The 23,598-nt window shown below is 36.8% G+C and overlaps 1 protein-coding gene across 2 annotated transcripts in view; it reads left to right on the top strand.

The window, feature by feature from the left end:
• Positions 1 to 23,598, top strand: part of QSER1 (glutamine and serine rich 1) — a 47,281-nt gene that overhangs the window by 19,552 nt on the left and 4,131 nt on the right. Inside the window, exons 1-10 of one of the 2 annotated variants that reach the window (XM_082317599.1) lie at positions 635 to 709; positions 2,799 to 6,506; positions 9,406 to 9,701; positions 11,270 to 11,386; positions 12,019 to 12,152; positions 14,404 to 14,615; positions 16,256 to 16,393; positions 17,773 to 17,870; positions 21,436 to 21,588; positions 23,006 to 23,101. In XM_082317599.1, the coding sequence (XP_082173725.1) occupies positions 2,801 to 6,506; positions 9,406 to 9,701; positions 11,270 to 11,386; positions 12,019 to 12,152; positions 14,404 to 14,615; positions 16,256 to 16,393; positions 17,773 to 17,870; positions 21,436 to 21,588; positions 23,006 to 23,101 (4,950 nt within the window). In that variant the 5' untranslated portion in view covers positions 635 to 709; positions 2,799 to 2,800. Of the gene's footprint in view, positions 1 to 634; positions 710 to 2,798; positions 6,507 to 9,405; positions 9,702 to 11,269; positions 11,387 to 12,018; positions 12,153 to 14,403; positions 14,616 to 16,255; positions 16,394 to 17,772; positions 17,871 to 21,435; positions 21,589 to 23,005; positions 23,102 to 23,598 lie in introns of those variants that run through there. The other variant, XM_082317598.1, reaches the window with a different exon arrangement.

Genomic DNA, 23,598 nt, shown 5'->3' with positions numbered 1-23,598 from the left:
AAGCCTTCTGTGCAGAGCAGGAAACTTTGCATATTTTGAGCTTGCTATAGACAGCCACACCAAGATAAGTGTTGCTGCTGCATCTGTGGGTACCTTCAAGTTATGCTTAATCTTATGTAGTGATTATGCAGCTGTGCAGTGAATCAGATTTATTCACTGATCTGACAGAAAACGTTTGGGTGGTTTTTTTTTTTTTTCCTTTGGTGGGATGGTTTTTCACTGTATCAGCAAGCTGATCTGTGTCTCAGTGCAGCTGTATGATCACTGGTTCTGATTTAGGGGAGGAGGCATAAGGTAGGAAGAGGGAAGAGTTGAACAATCCTTTCATTGACGGTTTGCACTTGGTGCGTTAAGTGTAATGTGCAGCTGCATTCTGTGAGGAGCTACTCAAAAAGTTGAGAAGAGAGAATGTGGCTTTTTATTCACCGTGGACAAAAGCAGATATGTGGGAGCACAGATGAAGACGCACACTGTTAGTCTGTCAAAAAATCTTAATATAAATCAGTGGTGTTTAGAGTTGTGATGACCCATCCTCACATCAGATTGTCAGCTGGGAAGAAATCTTTTTTTCTCTTCGTCCTAGCATTTTCTCCATTGCAGCCTGCCTAACAGTGAATTGTGAAGAATGGGGAGACATGCTGTGGGTCGGGTTTGATGTTGATACCAGTGATTGAGAGACTTCTCAGTACTCATTACTAAGAACTCATCAGTAAGCCCATTTTCAATATTACCAGTTCTCTGAGCTTTCTGTTGTCCTTTAATACTTCTGCTGCTTTTCTGTATCCCTCAGTCCTCCCAAGTGTCTTTTGAGAGCTTTGTCTTCTACAAACTTTTTTGATGAGAGAAAACAAGTGCTCTTTGCTCTTCAAGGTGACCTTTCTTTAAAGGGTTTTTTTATTTTGGGTTTTTCTCCAAATGCTGCAACTGCTGATTTGGGGGGAGAAGAGGAACAGTGTGTTTGTTATATTGTCCTACCGAGTCTTCCTTTGGTATGTGGGATGTGTTATCAGTGTTCTGATTTCCTAGGGTAGTGGGGGTGTCTGCGCACACAGCTCACTACCTTTGCGATACCTTTTGTCTGCTCCTCTACAAATGCAAAATATAAAACCCAGCAGTTCTACCATAATAGTGCTTCTGTGACTGGCTCTTGTCTGGTTTAAGAAATTACCTGCATAGTAGGATGGGCTTTAATTTATGGAAGAGAAGGGAAAAATACAGGTTAGATGAGAAATGAACATCTACAGTTAAAATAGGTATAAATTCTTCCCCTTCTTTGATGCTTCTGGATGCCCCTACCTTTGTGTTAGTGGTACAGGTCAGTGAAAGAGAAGCCAGTTGTACGTGATGTTGCAGTTTTTTAGAATAGGGGGAAAAAGAAAAGCATTAAAACATTGCTTATGCTTTCTCACTCCAAAAGACCTTATTGTTGACTCATGAAAAATACCTTTGCATTCCTTCAGTATCACATCTCTTCATATCAGTTTGTCTTGAACTGAAAGGGAGAAACAAAGACTTTCTTTCGCAGCTTCATCTGAAACTTCCAAAGCAATTGCGTGATTAAGTTACAATCAGTCTAAGAGGACTTAATATATATTAAAATGAAAATGGATTTTTTTTTTTAACTGAAGTATTTGTCTCAAAACAAGCTTTATTTACTGAGAGATTTTTTTTTTTATTTATTCTTAAATGATCCAAAGCTAAAAGCTGTTTTAAGTGCCCAGGAAGAACTGAAAAAGGTCAAATTGTACCAGTGATTTTAATTTTTTCTGATTTGCATACCCTTGTAAATTTCCCAGTGGAAATTGATTCCTTTACAAATTCCCTCACAAGAAGTTTAAGCCTCTCTCAGAATAAACTTGCCTTCTTCACTTTTGTTCATAGACTTTGGAAATAGTACACAAACTTCACTAGTACCTACAAGTTACAGGGTGAAAAGCACTGAATGATATGGATCACTGCTGTAAGTCCCAAAGCTTGCAAGGGAATTTCACACTCCTATTTCAGCTGTAGTAGTATTCTGTTGAGAAATCTTGTTTAAGCCAGGGTGTCATACCAATGTCCCGATGCAAAGAAGTAATAGTATACCTTTCAGTTGGATAGTTGCTGTTGCACTGTGCAGATAGTTGCTGTCTGTGGATATTTTGGACTCACTTTAGAAAGCATACAAATCATATTTATTCTTTGTATTCAAAGTCAAAGCACTCCTTTAAGAAACATATATTGCAAAGTGTATAGGCCATTAGCTATTTCACTGTAAGCTCTGAAATGTTTCACATAAAGTGAGTTATAAAAGTATTGGTGAGGGCACATGCAGGAGATGGGATTGTTTTTTTAACTGCATATGTATTACAGTTGGTAAGGTGTAATTTTGCCTTTCTGCTATATATTAAAGGTGTCCAGGGCTTTTGATCAGTTGTCCTCTATTAAGAACTTTCTTTTTAAACTGAAATAAAAACTAATAAAGAGCCTTCAGTTTCAAAGCAGAATTAATCTTGTGCAATTTTTTTTTATCCACAATTTGCATCTTAAGGATATGAGTTTTTTCCCTCGGCAATTCACTGTAGGTATAGAATTTGGAATTCTTAAAAAAACCTGCACTTCCAGTTTGAAAATTACCCACGATAAGTGCCTCCCTTTATATGTTTTTGTTGAAAAGGGTGGTGATTCTAAAGAAGGCTATATTTGTAAATGCTGTAAGATCTTACAGTTAAATGAGTTATAGAAATGTAGAGTGTTGTAACTTGTAAAGCTCCCTTATGCTCTTTTTCCCTTCTTGTTTTGTTTTTGTTTTTTTCCAGGTATGCATTCCTCAACAGCCACAGAACTATTTGTTACTGGAGCTTTGCCAACCTCTGGAACATTTCCGCCAACATCTGCTTTATCAGCATATCAGCATCCCAACACTTTCACCAGTAGAAACTTTGCTACTACCCCTTCTCTTACTCTTCAAGATACTACTTTCAGTGCTACATCAAATGGTCTCTTAACTACCCATGATCCTTTATTACAGATTAAAACATCGCAAGGCACTGTTCCAACTGCGTTGACATTTGAGCGCCTAGGCAGTTCTGTTTTAAGTACCAGTATACCACCTCAGTCGTCAACATATCGTTCTGCTCAAGAATCTGCACCCCATCTTTTGCAACCTCAATTTAGTTTGTTGCCTTCAACCCTTGGAGGAGCTCAGCAGGTTTCTCAGGCGTATAGCACATCTGTCTTTACTGGTTCCACTGCTTCTATCGATAGAGCACTTCAGCGAGAATGTAGTGTTATTAAACACCATCAGCGGCCTTCAAGTACTCAGTCTGTTCAGGCTCAACTGACTGTTTCACAGCATTCCTTACACAGCTATTTAACAAGTACAAGTGGAGTTAATTTTCAGGATACATCCAGGCACTCAGCATTATCCTGCAGTCCAGTTGGAGATGTTACTCAGGTGAGCAATGGAGGACCACAGCAGAAGACTTCTCAAGTCACAGTGGAACTTGCTCAGTCATACACATCTGCAATTCCATCACCTGGTTTTCCATCTGCTTCCACAGCAAAAGTGAAAAACTGTTCCATGAAGCAGCCTCCAAGGTCAACGAAGACCCCCAAACCTCAAAGTGTAGCTCCCACTGTGCAGACACAAAGCTATGCCAAAACTGCACAAAACCAGAGTTCTGTCATTACAGGCCAAGCACAGATCTATTCTACAGCACAGCTGCCAAGCCTCTTGTCGGTCAGCCAGTCCCAAAACTATGTTTCATCCCAGGCTCAGAACGTGCCACCTGTCAGTCACTCACAGGATTTCTCATCCAGCAAGGTTGAGAAGCTGCCCTCCCTGTATAAAACGTTGACTTTTTCTGGGCAATCGCAAACTATTACTTCTGATAGTCAAACTCTAAATTACTCCTCAGAGGAACAGGTATTGACTTCAGTTCCAAACGAGAGCTACTCTGGGCAAGCGAGGGAACTTTCTTCGGTCAGCCAATCTCAGAGCTACTCTTCTAGTCACTCTCAGGGTTTATCTCCAGTTAGCCAATCCCAAGTTAGTTTTTCATCTCAATCACAAGTTTTATCAGCTGTTAGTCCTTCAGAAAGCTATTCTTCAGGGCAGTCTTTAACATTAACATCGCCTTCTCTTTCCTTTAATGCCTCTCCTCGGATACAAACTCTTCCAGCCTCGAGTCCTAATCAGAGCTATATTTCTTTACATTCTTCTCAGAACTCTCAGTCACAAGAATCCTCCTCTCCACAGTCTCAGAAGTTTTTGCCGTCTGTCCAGTCTCCTCCTTTTGCATCCCCAGCTCATTCGCAGACACTGCAGAACAACAGGCCTTCCTCGGAAACAAAGTTATATGTTAAAAGGAAGTCTGACTCTAATTTGTATGCCTCATCAAAACAAGAGGAGGAATTATCAATGCAGGATATGCAGGCATTGCAACAGCAAGCTTCTCTTGAATCTTCCACTCAAAGGCTAACCGATGAAGAAATGAATGCTCAGGATGCATCCTATAGGGTCTCAAAAGCGGACGACAGATACTCTCAAAGTGTAATCAGAAGTAACTCTCGTCTTGAAGATCAAGTTGTTGGACTTACTCTTCAAGGAACAAAAAAAGATGAAAGAATGGTCAGTTCTGTGGAACAGCTTTCCCAACATATTGGCCATATCACTAGCCTAAGCCATGATATAAAAAAGACAGCTAATTTAATGCAAACCACACAAGTAACTGTGAGTGCTAAAGAACTAAACCAGCAACATTCTCTTATGCATAAGGTACATGAAAGTAAAGCTCCAGAACAGCAAGGCCAAGTCATTAGTACACCATCGCAGGTTCAACCTCATGCTTTAAGACATGGTCATCAGCTGTGTTTGCCCAGTGCACAGGTACTTCTGGAATCAGCCTGTGACTTGCAGATTCTTCATCAGTCAATACTGCAGTCGGGTTTAGGACAAGCAAAGGCATCACCACAAGTGCAAAGAATACAGAGTCCTCAACAGGTGACACATCCATTCCTTCAGATGGATGGTCATATTATTCAAAGCAATGGGGGTCATTCTCAGCAACAGCTTCATACTCAGAATTCAGAAGTAATGAAAATGGACATTTCTGAGCCCTCAAAACCACTACAGCAACATTTGACAACAAAAGATCATTTTACTCAGACAAATCAACACGATTCAAAAAATCAGTTTGTTTCTCTAAGTTCAATATGTTTCCCAGAATCTATACTTCTCAGTGATGACAGGAATATATTATCCAATGTAGATGACATCTTAGCAGCAACAGCAGCAGCCTGTGGAGTGACACCATCTGACTTTGCCAAATCAGCTTCTAATGAAGAGGAAATCCAGTCTGTTGAAAATAGGGAGGAGTCTAAAACACAGTTCCGATCAATGGATGTAAGACATGTGTCTTCTGGTTTCAGTGCCTCACCTGCTGTAGTTGGAAAGCCAGCAAGCATAGGTAATATTTCTCTGAATGGAGGCCAAATTACTATAAATCTTACACCAGTGTCAACAATACAAACAAAAACTGTGAACCTTGATCAACAACACATTGAAACTTCTGATCAAAATGTACCAACGAGAATGACCTCTCCCACCCTTGGCTCTGGCCAAGAGGAGCAAGAACAAGGGTCTGTTCCAGTTAAGAAACAATCTAGCATCAGTCACGAATCTGAAGAAGATAATGATGCTTCTGCTGATGGTACACTGAATGCAAGAGAGACAGAATTTATTTCAAGCGGTAAGAGTCTAAGTGAAGAAAGTGCTGCTTCAGAGAATGATTTTAATATGGGTGGTGATGATGGTACAGCAGCAGGTAACCAGTCAAAGGGTCCATTGCAGCCACTATCTGTGCCCCAAAGTGGAGACGGAACCATTAGTAGAACTGAAGAAGAATGCCAAGATTTAACCCAAGGGAACCTTCAGAAGAAAAAAAGCAAAGGAAAAACCCAAAACAAAAATGCCGCAGAAGATGACAGCGCAATTCAGAAACAGGTAAAAAGAAGTGGACAGTGTAAACGTCAAAATTCAAGAGGAAATGACTCATGTTTGACGTACTCTTCTCCTGTTTCTGAAAGTTGTTATGATACTTACCAGCATCAGGAAAGAATGAGGCAAAAAATTAAAGAAGTTGAAGAAAAACAGCCTGAAGTCAAAACAGGATTTATCGCATCTTTTTTAGACTTCCTAAAGTCTGGGCCTAGGCAACAGTTTTCAGCTCCGGCTGTACGAATGCCAAACAGGACTAGGCGACCGGTTACCCAAATAGTTCGTGCCCCTTGCCTACAGTCCTCTGCAAAGCCTCAGCCAGCAGCAGCAGCACCTGTAGCTGCTGAGGTTAGTGGAGAAAGTCCAACCAAAAAAGTTGATGAAGAACTTAAGAAAAATTTAGAAACGCTGCCTTCATTTTCTTCTGATGAAGATGATTCTGTGGGAGGTAACCACGATCTTCAGAAGAGCATCTCTACTGCATTGTCAGCCCTGGATGATACATCTGACAGAAAGAACAAATCAGGTAAAACGGTTACTACAAGTGCCTATGTTGAAGGAGATTTCTGTAGCTAATGGGGAAAAAATAAAGAATAATTTTAGCTATCTTCAGTTCAGGTAAAGGTTCTGATTGGTTTTCGTTTTAATCACAGCTGTAATTAAGAGTTCCGTTCAAAAAGTGTGTTGACTATGAACTACACTAGTGTTTTCCACAATTAGAAAATATGTAGATAAACTTTTTCATGCTACTTAAGTAGGACTTTTCTAATACCAAAAAGTTACTTTAGCCCAGAATTGGAATAATGTGTCTGTTCTCTTCTCTAGCTTAGCATGCTAAATATGATTTTCATCTGAAACCTCAACAAAGCATCATGTCAGAGGTTTTAAATCTATTTTAAAAAAATTCTAGCAAGAGAACATCTTAATAATTGCCTTCAGCAGAGGTTAAGTTCTTACTAGGTAGAGTTAAACATGCACTTTCTGTGATAAGAGTTGCACTGAAGATGTTTATGAAAACAATTTTTGCAGTTGTAAGCTGAGCGCTGGTTTGGCTACTCTTGTCCAAGATGGGAGTCATTTCACTTTGATTTCAGCCATCTTAATCAGGAGTATCGTAGCTTCATATTGATACATTGCTAACAAAAGAACAAAATCGAGGAAGGGTTGTACTGGGCAGGGAGGGGCAGGCAGCAGCCGCTGATCACAGCAGTAGTTAGTTTTCCACACATTTTTCAGTTTCACTTGTATTACATCTATACCGTACGTTACATTGTCAGTGTTCATAGCTTTTATGATGCTGCTTTGTTTTGAAGTATTTCCAACATACAGCATATTTTTGCCTAGGTAGACCTTTTCAGTGAAGTTTGTTTTCTCTGGTAAGCAATTAAAAACTATCCTGCCAATCACATAACTGTACTAATTCAAGAGAAATACCATTACCTTCCGAAATAATCACAGGGAGAAAATGAAACATTTCTTAAACTCTTCTGAGGACCCATAGGCTGGTTCTTAACAAAATAGAATGAAGTAATTTTTTCTCTTTTGAGATTAAAGGAGAGAGGGAGATACTTTCTTTTTTTTCTCTAGGGGTGACATGATTTACTGAAAAACACATAGCACAATTGAACTTAAATTGTAATAATCAAACTGGATTATTACTGGAATACTGGAAAAAGATTGCAGAATACATGATATACCAAACAATACTTCATCTTAATTACTGTTCTGTTTTCTTCTGTGGATATTTCTATTAAATTATGTTAAGTTCATGCATTTTGGAAAGTCTGTTAGAGAAGATGAAGTTCCTCATGTGTCTTTCAGTTGAATATGTATTTTAAACAAGAAAGCAGTGACTGTTTTTTCCCAGAAAGCCAAAATGTGGACAGCGCCTCTTGCTGAAGCTTGTTAATTTTAATAAGCCATGTTCTGTGTACAACTTCCCAAGGAAATATTTCAGAGGTTTTTTTTGTTGGGTAGGCATTTCCATTAGTGTTTTATCTGCAGTGATTTCTTTTACAATATTATTGTATCTTCTTTATGTTTATTATTCATAGGGATGTAATATTTATACTACCAGTTCTTGGATTCACCTTCCTGTTTTGTTGTGTACAAGACTGTACATTATACAAGATGCTTATTAGTGACTTCTTTCTTGCTTTCTGATGTTTTGCAGATATTCTAGTAATTCCTTCTTCTGTCTGGTTTTGCACAGAAGGACAAATATTAAAACATAGTCTTTTGTTGGTAGTATTAAGTATGTACGTTTATCTGCTCTTCTGAAGAATGTGTACATATACTTGGGGAACTGATAATGTTGTGTCTCGGTGAAGCTGTCATAGCTTTCACTAAACAAAGAAATACAACATAGTTGCAATAATGTGATATGAAGAATGTATTTCATGGCTTAGCAGTTTTACTAAATTGATTTAATGAATCCTCACGTATCTGGTATATAACTTGTATTGACAGATTAATTTGATATTTCAATAATTTGTTTTGAATCACTTATTAAAATATATGTCATGTTATCTTTTTTCTATTTTTTCAAGTGAAAAAGTCAACAATTAACAGTGATTGTAACAAAACTGTAAAATGGTTATCTTCTCAACTTTGAAGCCAGTTTCCTAAGTGATATTAGTAATTACGCTATAGCTAATATAACTTGATTTCTTTTAGATCAGCAAGTCAGTGTTAAAACTAGTATGTATAAAAGAGTATAAAGTAATATCTAAAAAGGATTCTAATTTTTTTCAGGTGGGAAAGAATAATAATTTTGAAAAGTGGAAGTTTCCTTTGGCTCTGGGGCATAGAGGAGAAGAAGAATGTTCTTTCCCTTCTTTGTTTTGTATCATCAGCTCTTATTGGTCACCTCTGTTAATATTAAAAATTATTAAGATGTTGCCAAAGTTTTAATCTGGAACTTCCAGTTACGTTATCACAAGATATACATGATAAATATCTAAAAGTCATACAGCAGATGTTTTCATATTTCATGTGTATTTCTCTTTCCTTAATCCAATTTAAAAAGATGTTACTTATCAGCAGATTGGAAACAAGATTCAGTGTTGTGTAACCTTTACTGTTGTATTTGCTTATTCACAAAGTGCAACAGTATTTCCTGCTGATCATGTCTGTAACTATCAAATTGTTTTCTAAAGCGTTCACCTTTGTTATTTCTAGATGCGAATAGATGCAGTAGTTAAATACAAATAGAGGTATACTAGCTACAGTATTTTGGTTTTGTTTAAGGTATAGTTGTGGCCAAGATAATGCTTCTATTTTAACTCTTAGAACAGGTGTTTTTCCTAGAATAGTTGTTTTTAATATGTATTGTAACAGAAAAGAAGAAAAATACATCTAGTTCCTATTTTATGTTGTTAATCCTTGATAATTTGTTTAACTAAAATTTGGATTTTTTTCTTCAGAAGCTGAGAAAGTGGCAGTTGTTACTGCTGCAGCCGCCGCCACTACTGCTGTGATAAAGCAGGAATCTCCACAGACAACTGCTCCTGTAGTCAATGTGCAGGAGAAGATGAATCCAGCTGATCCCTTAAAAGTAGCTCAACAGGATGCTGTGACTTCAGACCAGTTGGCAAAAATACAGGCAACTGTTGCAATAGAAGGATGTACTGATGAGGAGAATACGGACAGCGGAGGAGAGGGCATGTACAGAGAACGTGATGAATTTGTAGTGAAGATTGAAGATATAGAGACACTAAAGGTAATCCGAATACTTGCTGTGAAAAAAAACCCAAAACAATCACGAAAAATCCTCCACGTGGATTTAGCCTCAACACACTACCAAAAGGGAGAAGGCTGCAGATTAGTTTTGTGTTTCTATTCTAATATGGCAGCTGCCAAAATGCCTTAAAGGTGTCTGTGCAGGTTATGAATATGTTTTGTATGTATGTGACCCATTTTATCTACATACATAATAAAGTAAATCTGTGTGCTGGTAACCTCTGTTTAGAACTTGGAATTACCTTTTTTTAATATTAAAAAGCATCAGTTTTTCACAGGCTGTTGACTACCTTTTTTTGGGGTGGTTGGTTGTTTTGTTTTGTTTTAGGATAGTGGTGGGCTTTCAAGTGTAAGGTGTTGAAGAAATGACTTTTGGACTTTTGCAGAAGATCATGGAGTTGTCTTTTTTTTCTGTTATGGAAGAGGTTCTGTTTGCTATTCCAACAAGAAATGGCTTCCATAAGGAAGCAGTACAGGTCTTCACATCAGTTTATGGGAATGTTCCCTGTTGTCTTAGATTTCTTGTTTTGTTTTGTTTTTGTTGCTTCTCCATTTTAAATTCTTTTGCATGTTTACCTTTCCTTTTGTTGCTATCATAGCCAGCAATATTCTTACCATTAATTTCTAATACTTTTGATTACTTGTCTGTGTTCATCCTCTTGAGCTTAAGTTTTAAATGAATTCATGTAGCTTTGTCACATAAGACAAGTGTTATCAGTTTTAAAATATTCTCTTGTCACTTATAAAACCGATTAAGTTCTGTTATGAGGTATTTTGAATTTTAAGCTTTGTTGTGTTTATTTCTTTAGTTGTTTAAACAGTCATGAAAAAGGAACCAATACTTGATTATATGTTTTCCAAAAGGAGAGTTTTTGAGATGGTAGTTTGTGTGTAGTGTTTATAGAGAATTCTCATTAGAGCTAATAATTCCAAATTTGTTTTTTAACATAGTTTATTTCTCAAACTACATGAAGAAGAAAATCAGCTCAAACTCTTCTTTTTTCTTTTTCTTTTTTTTTTTATTTTTATTTTACAGTTAAGTTGAAGCAAAAGTGTAAACTCTGGTTCACTAATTCATACTGAAGTATCTCTTTTCACATTAGTGCAAGCATCATGCTGTAATGTACCTGGGCTTCTGCTACAGAATCTCTAGGGACCTGCAACCTTTTTGCTACTTGATTCGTGCATTTTTGTTTTAAAAAATATTTTTCATAGAGCAAATGAATGGACAAATGTTACATTGCTTTAAAAAAAAAAAAGTTCTGTGACTCAGTTGCATGGTACACGAGTTAAGACATCACACCACAGGCAAAGCTGGTTGGCACAACTTCATTGCTGTGGAAGTAAAGCTTGTATTATACTTACTGTAGTTCATGTCGTAGTGTCTTGATGCAGATGGCACGTAATGACTACTAAGGGTTTGGGATTTTGGTTTACTTATTTTCACTTTTTATCCTTGGGTAACTTGCTCAAAAAATATAATGCACAAACACACTTCTGGGAGAAAAATAAGTGCTGTTTTTAGCAAATAATTTTGTGTTCTTACAGGTTGCTTTGCAAACAGGAAAAGAGCCTCCAGCTATTTGGAAAGTACAGAAGGCTTTATTGCAAAAGTTTGTTCCTGAAGTGCGAGATGGACAGAGAGAGTTTGCTGCTACTAACAGTGTGAGTCTTAAAAATTCCTTATGAAACCTCACGGGAACTGATTTCTGTAATGGAAGTCTAGGAAACAAAATAAAATGTGATTCTGACATGCATTCTTAGCAAGCATCCTTGCGGGGGGGTGGTGGGGTGGGGTTCTTGATTTCCTCCTACTCTAAAATTCTCTCTAAATATATTCATGAGCAGATTCTTTGCTTTCCAGCATAGGTTCTTTGGTATCATTCAGGCTGTGTAAAGGAACAAGTTTTCACAACCAGAATAAAGTCGGTGGAAGCAGGCTTGTGAACCAACTGCTTTCCACAATGGGAAGGATACAGACAGGATACAATTTCAACAGGCAGCCCTTTACCAGGCAGATAATCCTTTTGGGATAGCACACAGGGAGGATTAACTAAAGGGAGAAAATGAAGCCCAAAGTACCTCTTGCCTTATTTTCTTACTTCAAATATTATGTGGAAATCCATTGGAGAATTTATTTTAAATTAAAAATGCTGTAGGATGGTTCATCTTTGTATGTAAATAAGTTGTTCTTAAACTGACTTTTTTTTCTTTAGTATTTAAATTTTTAATTGTTAAACTGAATAATTTTACTTAACAGAAACACTTCTGGTTTTTTGTTTTTTTTTTTTTTTTAGTATCTTGGGTATTTTGGGGATGCAAAAACAAAATACAAACGAGTGTATGTGAAGTTCATTGAAAATGCAAACAAAAAGGAATACGTCAGAGTATGTTCAAAAAAACCACGAAGCAAGCCTGTACAGTCAGCAAGGTATTTTATTTCAATTTGTTTTTCATTTTGCCATATTGTTTTCATATTAAGAACACACCTATTTTAATAAACAAGACCTACAACTCACGATTATGTTAATTCAGCTTTAAGTTGGAAACTGAGAACCGTGTGTTTTGCTTTAAGAAATGAGATATAAATTACTGGCATATCAAGACTTCCCTACCTTGAATCTGTGGATTGCATTAATCATTCATTTTAGAGGTGTTAGGGCTCCACATGCTATTTCTTTCTGTCATCTTTTGCCCTGTCACTCAACAAAAAGATAGAAGCCTACAGGTGTAATGATTTTAAATTTTTGTGTGCTGCTTTCTCCTATCCTGTGGACTTTGCAAGTTAGGTATATTTTTCCAGATTGCTTTCATGACTGCCCTGTCCCAGTATACTGGAAGTACCACTCCTTCTTCTTAATCCTGGAAAGTTAATTTAAAAACAAAAGTTCGTTGTTGAAGTTGGTTGTCGCAAGGATGTTTTTCCTTCTTTTGTATGTCCTTGCACACTGAGGGTATTTTACTTGCCTTGTTGCACCTGCTCTGCCCACCTCACCCTGCCCCAGAAAGCCTTATCACTTTTAGTCATCCCATGTAACCTCTACCCATGCCTTAAAATCAGTAATTCCAGTAGCATTGCCTTTAAACCACCACCAAGGATAAATAAAACCCAAACGAATCTGTCACTCTGGACAGCCGTGTAAAGAATGCGGGGCAAACATTGATTATTCTAGTAAATATACTACTGGTCCTGCAAAATGTTACGGCCGTAAGCATCTCTCACACAGGTACTTTAGCTGTCTCTGAGATTTCCTCTGTCACCTTCCTTCTGACAAGGTTTTCACTTCAAGTCATTCACTTGCTGAGGGTTTTGCTATTGCATTTTGTGTTGACCTTTGATTGTGCTTTTGGAAAAGATTGCAGATTCTGTATTGTACAAACTCTGTCACGCTTTAATGCTTAGCTTGTTTTATTTTCTCACAACTTCAGATGATATCTGAAGCTTTTCTCTCTCTATAGCTTTTCAATAATTATAACTTAATGCAGATATGTTTTCTTTATCAGATGTTAGTAGACAGTAATGAAAAAAATTACAGTGCTCTTCATTCAAGAAGTGGCTGGGTTTTTAAGTCCAGTTTGCTCTCAAAGAAAGCAATGCCATCAAATAATCAATTTTATAAGATGATTGTGATGTACTTGAAACCAGCTAGGATTTTGATGCTCTTTTTTTCTTGGGCTACAGAATACTGTTCCAGAACCTGTTCCTCCAGCGTTCTGAAACAATCCTATCTTTTAGCCAAAACATGATAACGATTAGCTTGTATCCATATATTCTTCTCTCAGTACCGTCTTTGGCTTTTATTTCTGTCTTTCCCTGGTGTTTCTACTGCACGATGCATTTCTGGAGAGCAGTCAGATTCCACCTCTCTCTTCGTTTCACTAACTGGATTAATCAAGACCTTTCAAATTCCTTGTCTAAGACAGGCTTTCCATTCCTCTAGTCATCCTAGTATCTATTGTCTCCATCCATTTCAGTTTGAAATCTTCATCTCTGACTTATTCACGATATTCCGTAAGATATTGACAATGTTTCTACTGTACATTTCACTGCTTTTCCATTTGAACTTCCCCTTTGGACAAAAAATCTTGCCTGGCGCTTCCCAGAGTTGTATTCCCTGCCATGTTCTCAAAACTGCATTGCATTATTAGTCCTATATGATACTAAGTTTGCTTACCTGTTTTGGGTGGCGCGAAGAGAAAGGAGAGGAGTTGTCTGGTTTCATATTCCAAGATCCTGCATTTCCTGTGTTTTTACCTGGTTGATATTCTCCCATCTTTGTATTGATACAATATCCCAAATTCACTTTGTCAGCGAATCTTCTTGACTACTAGTATTTGTTCAAGTCTGTCAAGTCTGTTTTTTTTCGTTACGTAATCAATATTAGCTCCTATCTCCTATAGCTCAAATTCTACTAACATTGGGCAATTTAAACTTTCTGTGCCTGTCTATCTAGTTATAATACTATTTAATCATAGGTAGTTGAGAATAACTGTTAAGCATTGTATAAAAAAATATAGTAGTATAGTGTGTATGACCTAATTCCTAGTTACATATGGCAATGAAATAAGTTTACATAATCCGTGGGGAATATATTCTGGTTAAATAAGGCTATAGCTATTTTATTAATGCCAGAACTTGTGTGGTAATTATTTTCATAAAGATCACCTTCATAATATTGCAGGACTATTCATTGCAAACCTAGTAGTAGCAACAACAAAACCCCCGATCCACCAGCACCAAAACCAACAGCAACAAAAGTCTCTTCTGTGAAACCCAAAGCTAAACAGCCAAAGGTCAAGGCTGAACCACCACCAAAGAAAAGGAAAAAGTGGAAAGAAGAGTTTTCATCTTCCCAGTCTGATTCTTCACCTGAGGCCCAGAGTGATGAGGATGGTGAGCCAGACATTATTGTTAGCATCTAAGCCTGTTTGAACTTAACAGAAAATAGTATTATAAAAATATGTTGCTCGATCTTGCAATTTTTTCTTTACTAGCCTCAGGGGAAAAAAAAAAAATCTGAAATTGCCATGCAAAATTGATTTCTTAAAACTTTTTACTTGTTGTTTGTGTATGAGCAAATGTGTGCAACTGAAGTTACCTCAAATGTAGTTTATCAATTAGATAAATATATTTTTACTACTTGCTTTCTAAGATGGGTACAATTGCAGGAGAAGGAGCTGATGTGATTTTTGAATACATCTCAAGAATCGAATTCTTCATTAATTTTCCATTGCAACACCATGCATTATAAAAAAAAAACCAAACATTCCTGCAGTGCCTGTCTGCATGCAGATGTGGGCAGAATTCAGATGTTACTGTTGTTTTTTCAAAACCCAAGAAGAAGCAGCAGTTGACTTTTTGGCTGCTTCATTGCTTGTCTAAATGCCAGCTGTTCAAATGCAGCCTGCTGAGCAGATTTGCTGGTAAGACATCCACGGTGCTTGGAATGTTGAGATATGATGTTTGCAGTAATTCGCCAGAACAGAAAGGAATTTTTGAAGTGTACTATGTTTATAGAGATCACCTGTGGTAGCAGATGTACAGTGTTTTTTTGCAGTTTTTTGTTTATTTCCTGTATGTTTGAAGTTAAACCGTGTAGTACCCATGCTTTGTATTGCAGTATTTCCAAAGCATGTTGGCCTTGGTGACTTTAACCCTAGATAAGCTAGGGTTGGTGGACCGGAACAGTGCCTCTGCTGAAGGCGGCACCTTTAAAATAACATTTTTCAAGCAAACTTACCCAAGTAGCCATTAATGTGTACAACTGTCCATATTTAAAATTTGAAGTAACCTGGTGATGATAGTCACCCATAGAAATGTCAATATCTGAGAAAGTTTAACAGCCTTGCTAGCTAAATTACTGCAAAATACTGGTATCATACATGGAGCCTATGAAAAGCTCCACAATGCGTACTAAATACTGATGACTGCTCCATGTGCATGTTTAAAATTGCTGTCTATGAAAAAATAAAACCTTCCTCAGAATAAGCACAAATATGCCTACATTGCTTTGCTGATAAAAATTGTTTTACATGTTTTTTGTGAGTTGGACAGTTAGGTGGGATTGACTTTGATGGTATGCAGGCTCCTAAGTGACATTAGTGCTTTTGAATATTTTCTGTTGGATGACTTTGAGTTTTGTGGTTTTCGGAGGTACTTGCATTGACATGAAACCTACACATAGGGCATTGCTTGACTGAAGTTATTCATTATCCCTTTTCTCTAGACTTTCACCTACAGTAACAGAAAAATGTTTAAATTCCCTAAAATATGATAATCTAAATGCTGATAGTTACAAGTAATTGTACGTGTTTCTACAAAAAATTATACCATTTGTACCAGATTTGGTGTTTGTACCTGGTTTTGGCATGTAAGTAGTTTGAGTATTATTTCTGAATGTATAGTTTTAATCTCTTGGGATACCAGTAGAGGTCACTTGTGTTTTAAGAGAGAAAGCCTTTCATTTTGAAAAACACAAATATTTGCAGGGTATTGAAGGAAAAAAAAATCACTATGTTCTGATTAATTTTCAGAGCTTGTACCTCCGACTCCCCTTGTTGCTCGCTTTTTGAATACAAGAGCTATGAAAGAGACTTTTAAGAGCTACATGGAGTTGCTTGTTAGCATTGCCTTGGATCCAGACACAATGCAAGCCTTGGAAAAGAGCAATGGTACAGTATGTTTAACATTTGTATGTTTTCATTAGATTTTAAGGTTATTATTCAGTAAGGCAAATGTGTTTTTTTTTTAAGAAAAACAAAAAAATCCCACCAAACTTTTAGCTACATACCCACATCTGAAGAACGCTTTACGTGAATTACTTATATGTGTGTGCATGTATCTCTCTCTCTCTCTCTCTCTCTCTCTCTATATCTATATATGTGCTGTCTTTTTTGAATAATCAAAGTAATTTAGAAATAGTGTTTTGTCTGCTTTGTTACATTAGGCTTGTGCTGTGAATGTCAGAACTGAGTTCTTTGTTCCGGCTGTTACTGTCTTTTAAAATCTTAGCAAACATTTATTTCAAGTTACAGTGTTTCAAATGTGTGTTTACTTTCTTATGAAGCAATACCCTTATAAGTAAAAATAGTTTTGATTCCTGCTACTATTAAAAGTTCTGCTTTTCAAACTCTGAAACCTTAAAATTCTGATCAAAGACAATTGTATTCAACTTACTCTTCAAGGAGAGAATGTCTGGACTTATTTGCCATAGTGGACTCCAGGATACAAAAGTCCGAACTGTTCTATTTTTCAAAATTTAGCAAAACACTCATGTATAAAGATAAAGGTCCCAAAAGAGCAGTCGTTTCACATATTATTTAGTTGCAGGCTGTTGTTTTGTACTATATTCTGTTCACCTGTATTTAAAAAAACTCTTTTCTAGACTCTCCTCTCCTGGTTTGCTCTGGTTGTGCATCAGTGCCCACTTACTTCAAGGTTTTGTACCCATGCATTATGTCAGTAGTCCCACGGAAGGCAAAGAAATTGACTTTATAAATAAAAGACTCCGTACTGAGCTGTAAATTTTCATTCATGGCCACATGCCTATGTTCAAATCTATATTGTGCAATTTACACCGGTTTATTAGATAACTTTTATCAGTAAGTACTTTCCCCAGTTTCTTTTGTTGTAAATGCCACTGGGGTCATCTTTTGTAATATGGAATCGTGAATGTCAAAAACACACACTTGTCTTCATAAAACTGCCAGTTATGTTGCACAGGAGAGAATTATCTAGGAAATAGTTTGAAATTGTCTCTTAAGATTTATGCTCTATATTGCTCTATCTTAATTTTTTCCTTTCAACAAAGAAAAGTCAGAGAAGGAGCAGGATTGCAGTCAGCAATTAAACTGCATAATATCTAGACCAGTTTAGCAGGCTGATCAAAAAAACATTTTTTCTCTCATGTTTGAAATTGGTTTATGTGCAAACTACGTTATTTTTTACTTCCACACTTTATGTTAATGGGTAGAAGTATAGATCAAATAGGAATCTCATTACTGTGTTTCTCTTAATAATCAACTGCTACATTTTTTTTAATGTCTTTTAGATGAGCTACTTTTGCCTCACATGAGAAAAATTGATGGCATGCTGAATGACAATAGGAAAAGGTTGCTTTCCAAATTACGCTTGGATCATACTTTCAAGGTATTCTCTTTTAAATTCTAGGATTTTTAAAGTAATGTTATAAGTAAGTCATGGAATGCGTACCATGCAGGCACAACTTAAAACCCAGAAGGCAAATTTGTAACAGAAGTGCATGTGGATTTGAAAGAGATGCTATAAATTCAATGCTTGTATGTGGCATTTGGAGAACATTTTGTGATGGAGGAGTTTATACTGCAAAGGTAAAGTTCTAGTTTTACTCCCCATGCTTTCTGGTTCATTTTCAAGCATTTTTTTCTTTTAAGCTTCTCAAGTTTCCCAAAAGAAAATGTTTGCTGTCCTTCTAGAGCTCTTGGTTAAGCGACTGTATTGCTTAAAAATCTTAATAAACTTTTACATGAAATAGCTATGCTGTGGAGCAGATGTCTGAACTCTGTTGAAGTAGAGAACATAATCAGAGTAGTTTAAAACAAGGACAGAGGGACTTGAGAACAACTCATTTGTGCACTCTTTCATCGATCTGAAAAGCGTACCTAACAAGCCCATATTACAGCACTTTGACACGGTAACAAAAGCAGGTCTGGAGGTGGACAGGGAAGAGAGCAGCCAGACCATCTCAGAAGGTGAACAGGAAGATAATCACTGCGGTTCCTACCATTCCCACCCACCCTCCAAGCAAGAGTGCAGATTTCGAAAGTGCAGTAGAGTGAATTAAGGTTATTTTCCCTCATGTCTGAGAACTAGTTGTCGATGTTTATAATCAGACTGATTATTTCTTCCTGTGACAGTTTTGAGACCAACAGTAGAGCAGACCTGTCTATAAACACCATCAGACCAAACTTGCTTTTTCACCTGTCTTTCTCCTGTCTCCTTATGTCCACAGTACAGAGACACTTCATGGAGAATTAGTTGTCTCTCTGTACTGCTGTGTGCTTATTTTTGAAAGGTAGGTGAGGAGGGAGATAATAGCAGACATGACAGTTCTGCTTTTTCATCATGAAATCTTTAAAAGATCTTTTTCCCCACAGGCCATTCCTGGTAAGTCTTGTGGGACACTAAGTGACCTTGTTTCAGGGATGAGAACATCCTCAACCAGTGAAACGGCTTTAATTCACATGATTCTTGAACTTTTTTATTGTTAGTTATGCTGTTTTCCCAACAGCTGTACAACTTGTACCAGCTGTGTACTTTCAAACCATACACAGAGCCTCAGAGAGAGGTAGCATGTATTAACCCTCCATTTTTGTTTTTCTTTCGTGGTAAGAGTTTTGTGTTAATAGTTACTTCTATAGCTGCTTCTTTTAGACCTGTCTATGCAGAGAAGACACGCCACATTAAGGTAGGATACGAATTTGTAGGATTGTGGTTACATTCACAGTACACACAAAGTGAGAGAGAGCTTATTTTGGTTTTTTTCCCAGTTTAAGGTAAAAAACCTAGTATCTTCTGTAATACTAATATGTACCTACAGTTGCTTATTCAGTTGGAGTTCATATCTAATATACCATACCTTTGCTGTGTGTTCACTTAGAGGCAGATTATGTATCATCTCTAAAGTTAGCTTAAGCCTGTATTTCACAGTGTGATCTGCAAGAAGTTTATGGAGTTACGGATGTGAGGAAGGGGTCTGCTTGTGATGTAAACTGTGAGATAAAAAGCCTTTTATGTTTGCCTTCTGGTATGAAGGTACCAACTTGTGCCATCCTTGGGTCAATATTTTGGATAAAAATGAAACGCCTGTTTGTCATCTTAAGTGTTTGTGTTAGTTAGGAAAATGTGTTTGATACTCTTTAAGACTTGCGTTAATCTGATGATTAATATAGGAAAGTCTGCTTCTGTTCCAGCTTTGATCAAATGACTAGTTCAGATGTTAGAGCTGAATGAGGCACCGCAATAAGTGAAAACTTTCATTATCGTTCATGAGTATCATTCAGTTTGAACATTTTTACTATTCTGCATTGATAAGCATGGCTGAATTTAACATATGTTTTTTTCACTGGATACAGTTAATATGGGATATTTTGTCATTGTACTACAAACCAAACCAGACACTGAAGTTAGCAGTCAGTGTTTGGTAGTTTTGCCTGTGTCACGGATGAGTGCACCACCACAGCCTGTAACATTCTATATAGTTCTAACAGTTCATCGCGTCCTTTGGGTTAGAGTTTTTTATAAATGAAATTAGAAAATATTACTGTTGCTTTAGTTGAAGCTCGGTAAATGAAGCAGCTTAGCTGAACTGTGTAAATTTAATTTGGAAATAATTATCACCATTTTATGTCTTGTGCTCTCAAAGATATGGAAATTGCTAGTATTTTCTTCTTCATTCCAATTCAAATTTGTCTGTTCTAGGTCAGTGGTCTGGCCGTGTAAACTGTTGTGGTTAATAGGAATTCTCCAGAGGCAGGCAGAAGTGGCCAGAGCCCCTTGACAGTCAAAAGTCAGTCTTCAGGAAGGCTATTACAGTGGATAGAAAAACTAAATAATTTAAACCTGTTGAAGGTGCTGTTCCAGTTTGAAAGCATTGCAATGAATATTGTACATAGACAGGTTAGCTAGTCGAGGTTACTGCTACCACTGTGCAGCTATCTCTGTGCAGTAATTTTATAGCTTTTTACTGAGAGGGTTTTTTTATAAAGCAAAAAATGGCTGATGTATATAAAGTGCTAAGAAATTATAGGCAGGGGAGGTTGTTGAATTGTAGTACTGCTTGTTAAAAGAAAATACAAAAATGAAGTCAACTTCATATTTTAACCCAATAGTCCAAATTAGGTCTTTAAGCTGCAGCACTGGTACATTTTTCTGTGTGCCTGATTTTTTCTCTCATACTGGAGTATAATACAAAGATATATATGTTCATTTAACTCAAAATATTTTTTTCAGGACCAGATTATATAGCATAACAGAACTATTTCAAAGCAGCTGCTAACATAATGCTCTATTTGTACAACAAAGTTGTATTCAAATTTACTCATGCAAATAATGTAGAACTGAAGCTGGTAGAAATGCGGTTCACTCCCATGAGTTGTTATGTCTTAAAAACTTCTGTTTTTTTGAACCAGCCACGTACTTCACTGTGCGTAAGCTTTTCTACCTTACAGATATGATAAGATGCAGTTAATTTGTATTTTGCAAAAGCTGGGACAAAACCTATGAAGGTATTTAGGCATCCAGTCCCTGCTACAGTTGGCAGACTTCCCGTGCCTGACTAGGCATTAAGTACTTAGGCATCTCCAGGTAACTTGGCATTAGAGATTCCTGGGTAGAAATGGAATGGAAAGCATTTTAAAAGGTAAAAATTGCCTAGTGGAGCCTTTTTTTGCACTCTCTAATTAAAGAATCACAGATGATAATCTGAGACACAGTAAAAGGATCTTCTCATCTTGAAAAATTATAGTAGTCAAGAACCAGTGGTCATGCTTTTCAAAGTGTATATGGTTGCTTGATCTGATAAAGACTTTTTATCAGGTCTTTGTGGAAGAATAAATTGTTTTATAATAGGCTGCACTAACTTTTCAAAGAAAAACGGCCAATTTATAAGCAGTCTGGGTGGCTGGCCATTCTTGAGTTTTTCATAATCCTTTTTCTTTATATGCTCTGTTTAAAGAACGCTTTGGAAAACTTTCCTGAACTGACAGTGATCACTCGGGATTCTAAGACAAAAAGTGGAGGAACGTCTGTGTCTAAGATCAAAATGAATGGTAAAGCTTACAACAAGAAAACGCTGAGGGCTTCTAAATCAACCACTAAATTAGCACAGGTGAGTGTTCAGAGGGTTTATTGCTGCCACCATCTGACTTCTAATATGATAGCCACATTTATATAAAATACTGCTTCACGTATTAGGTTTTGTGGTAGATTTATCAAAATATAAAATCTTTGAGTGAGGTGCTTTTTCTGTAACAAGGGAATGCTAAAAAACAACATTTAAAGCATTATATTAAATCATTTTCACTCATCTGTGAAACATAGTTATATTCCAGTAGGGAGACAAAATATAATTAATGGTTTCGTAATTATTCCCCTATTTAAGTTCTATGTTTAGACCCAAATGCTCTAATCCTGTATATTTATACAGGAAGTCTTCTGTAGCAGCTACTCAAGATTGCAGGAAGATGAAGTAGTAGTAAGCTGCTTCCCTTATGCAGGCAGCAGTCGGTAGGTGTAGCTGGATGGGAAGGGAGAGGTGAGCTCTGCTCTTGCTGTGCTTCTCACCTGTTGTAGCGTGCCAAACAGCAGAGCCCTGCTAAAGCCTGCTCTGCTTCTGTCACCACCAGAGCAAGGACTGAAGTTCAGACCCCGTTTCTGCGTAGCAGTCAGCCTCCTGGACTGTTGCTGAAGCAGCAGCATTTCACCTTCAACATTGCAGTTGTGGTAAAATCACTGTGTAGCTCGTAATGATAACAGTTAAACTTGCTGCAAGATCTCTAAAGTAAATGATACAATGGCTTCTAGATCAAAAAATGAAAAATTAATATTAATACTGTAAAAACTGAGACTAGATAACACTTCTTAAAAATTTAGTTCTTTATTGCTCCTTTCCTCATTTCCAATGACAGAATGAAGCTCTGTATTTTAAATTTAAAAAGAAAAGTTCTAAAAAGTAACATGGTAAAGCTTGAGATCTACACATTGTTTATTTCCTCGGGAGCGCTATAACTAGATTTTGCTAGGTACTGGCTCACACAGGCTTACCTCCCAGCAGTAAATGGCTAGACAAAGGACCTGTAAATACAGAACACACTCATATTTCTTGCCAAAGTAACGTTAAGTGTTAGATAAGTATAGATCAGCTCTTCTGAAGCACAAACTATATGATTTTTTGCAATAAATACCCATCAGTCTGGTAGAAAAATAGTTAAGCTTTGGTAATTCTTGTAGTAGTTCTTGAGAAGGGGGTGTCTTACCCGTTTTAGACATGCAGTGCATTCAGGAGGATTGAAAGTGTTGTTAAACCTAGTTTTGATAAAATAACTTGGAAGGGAAAGTGGAGATAGGAGATAATTGTGATGTAATATAAGTTACAGTGTACCAAAATATGTCAAAGCAATTATTTGAATGAAATACTCCATTTCTGAATTGTTGAAAACAGATTTGTTTACAGAAGAAAATGTCTTATCATATCTCTGTCTTGGAAAATAACATGAATTTACCTAAAATAACTGTTCTTTTTGCAGGAGTTTACGGTAGATCCAGAAAAAATACAGTTATATTCTTTGTATCACTCACTCCATCATTACAAATATCACATATATCTAACATGTAAAGAAGAGGTAAGTATTGTTCTCTTTGAGATACTTTTACATTTATTAAGGGAATTGAGTCCCAGCTAGAGGGACTGTTTTCTCCTTGGTAAATGAGTATGGATTGTGGCCTCCTATTTTAGTTAATTCTTTATGGCAAAGAAAAGCATATGCTGAGCACATATGTTGCCCCTAATGTGCACTGCTGCCCAAAATGTTCAGATATGAGGCTTACAAGGTTTGTGTGAAATCACTTTCCTTCAGGATAGGTAAGCATTCTTCACTGTTATCCGAAATAAACAAAATAAATTTTATCAGTGTGTGTAACTCCTCAGATCTAGATGTTACTTTTGTCTTAGAATGCCTACTCCTTTATTTTTTTCCTGCGAATCCTTGGTGGAAGTATTCCAGGTAGCAGGAATATGAGAGTTGAGCTCTGGCTCAGTTGTTAAGAAATGTGTTTTTTGGGGCATTTTCCCTTGTTTTTAAAACTTAAACGTTGTCTTCCAAAGAAGGTTCGTATTTAA

Source organism: Platalea leucorodia (assembly GCF_965183815.1).
Source record: "Platalea leucorodia genome assembly, chromosome: 7".
In the NCBI taxonomy this organism is placed as follows: Eukaryota; Metazoa; Chordata; class Aves; order Pelecaniformes; family Threskiornithidae; genus Platalea; species Platalea leucorodia.
The sequence above is the reverse complement of the archived record's forward strand: the minus strand, read 5'-3'. Positions and strand labels throughout refer to the sequence as shown.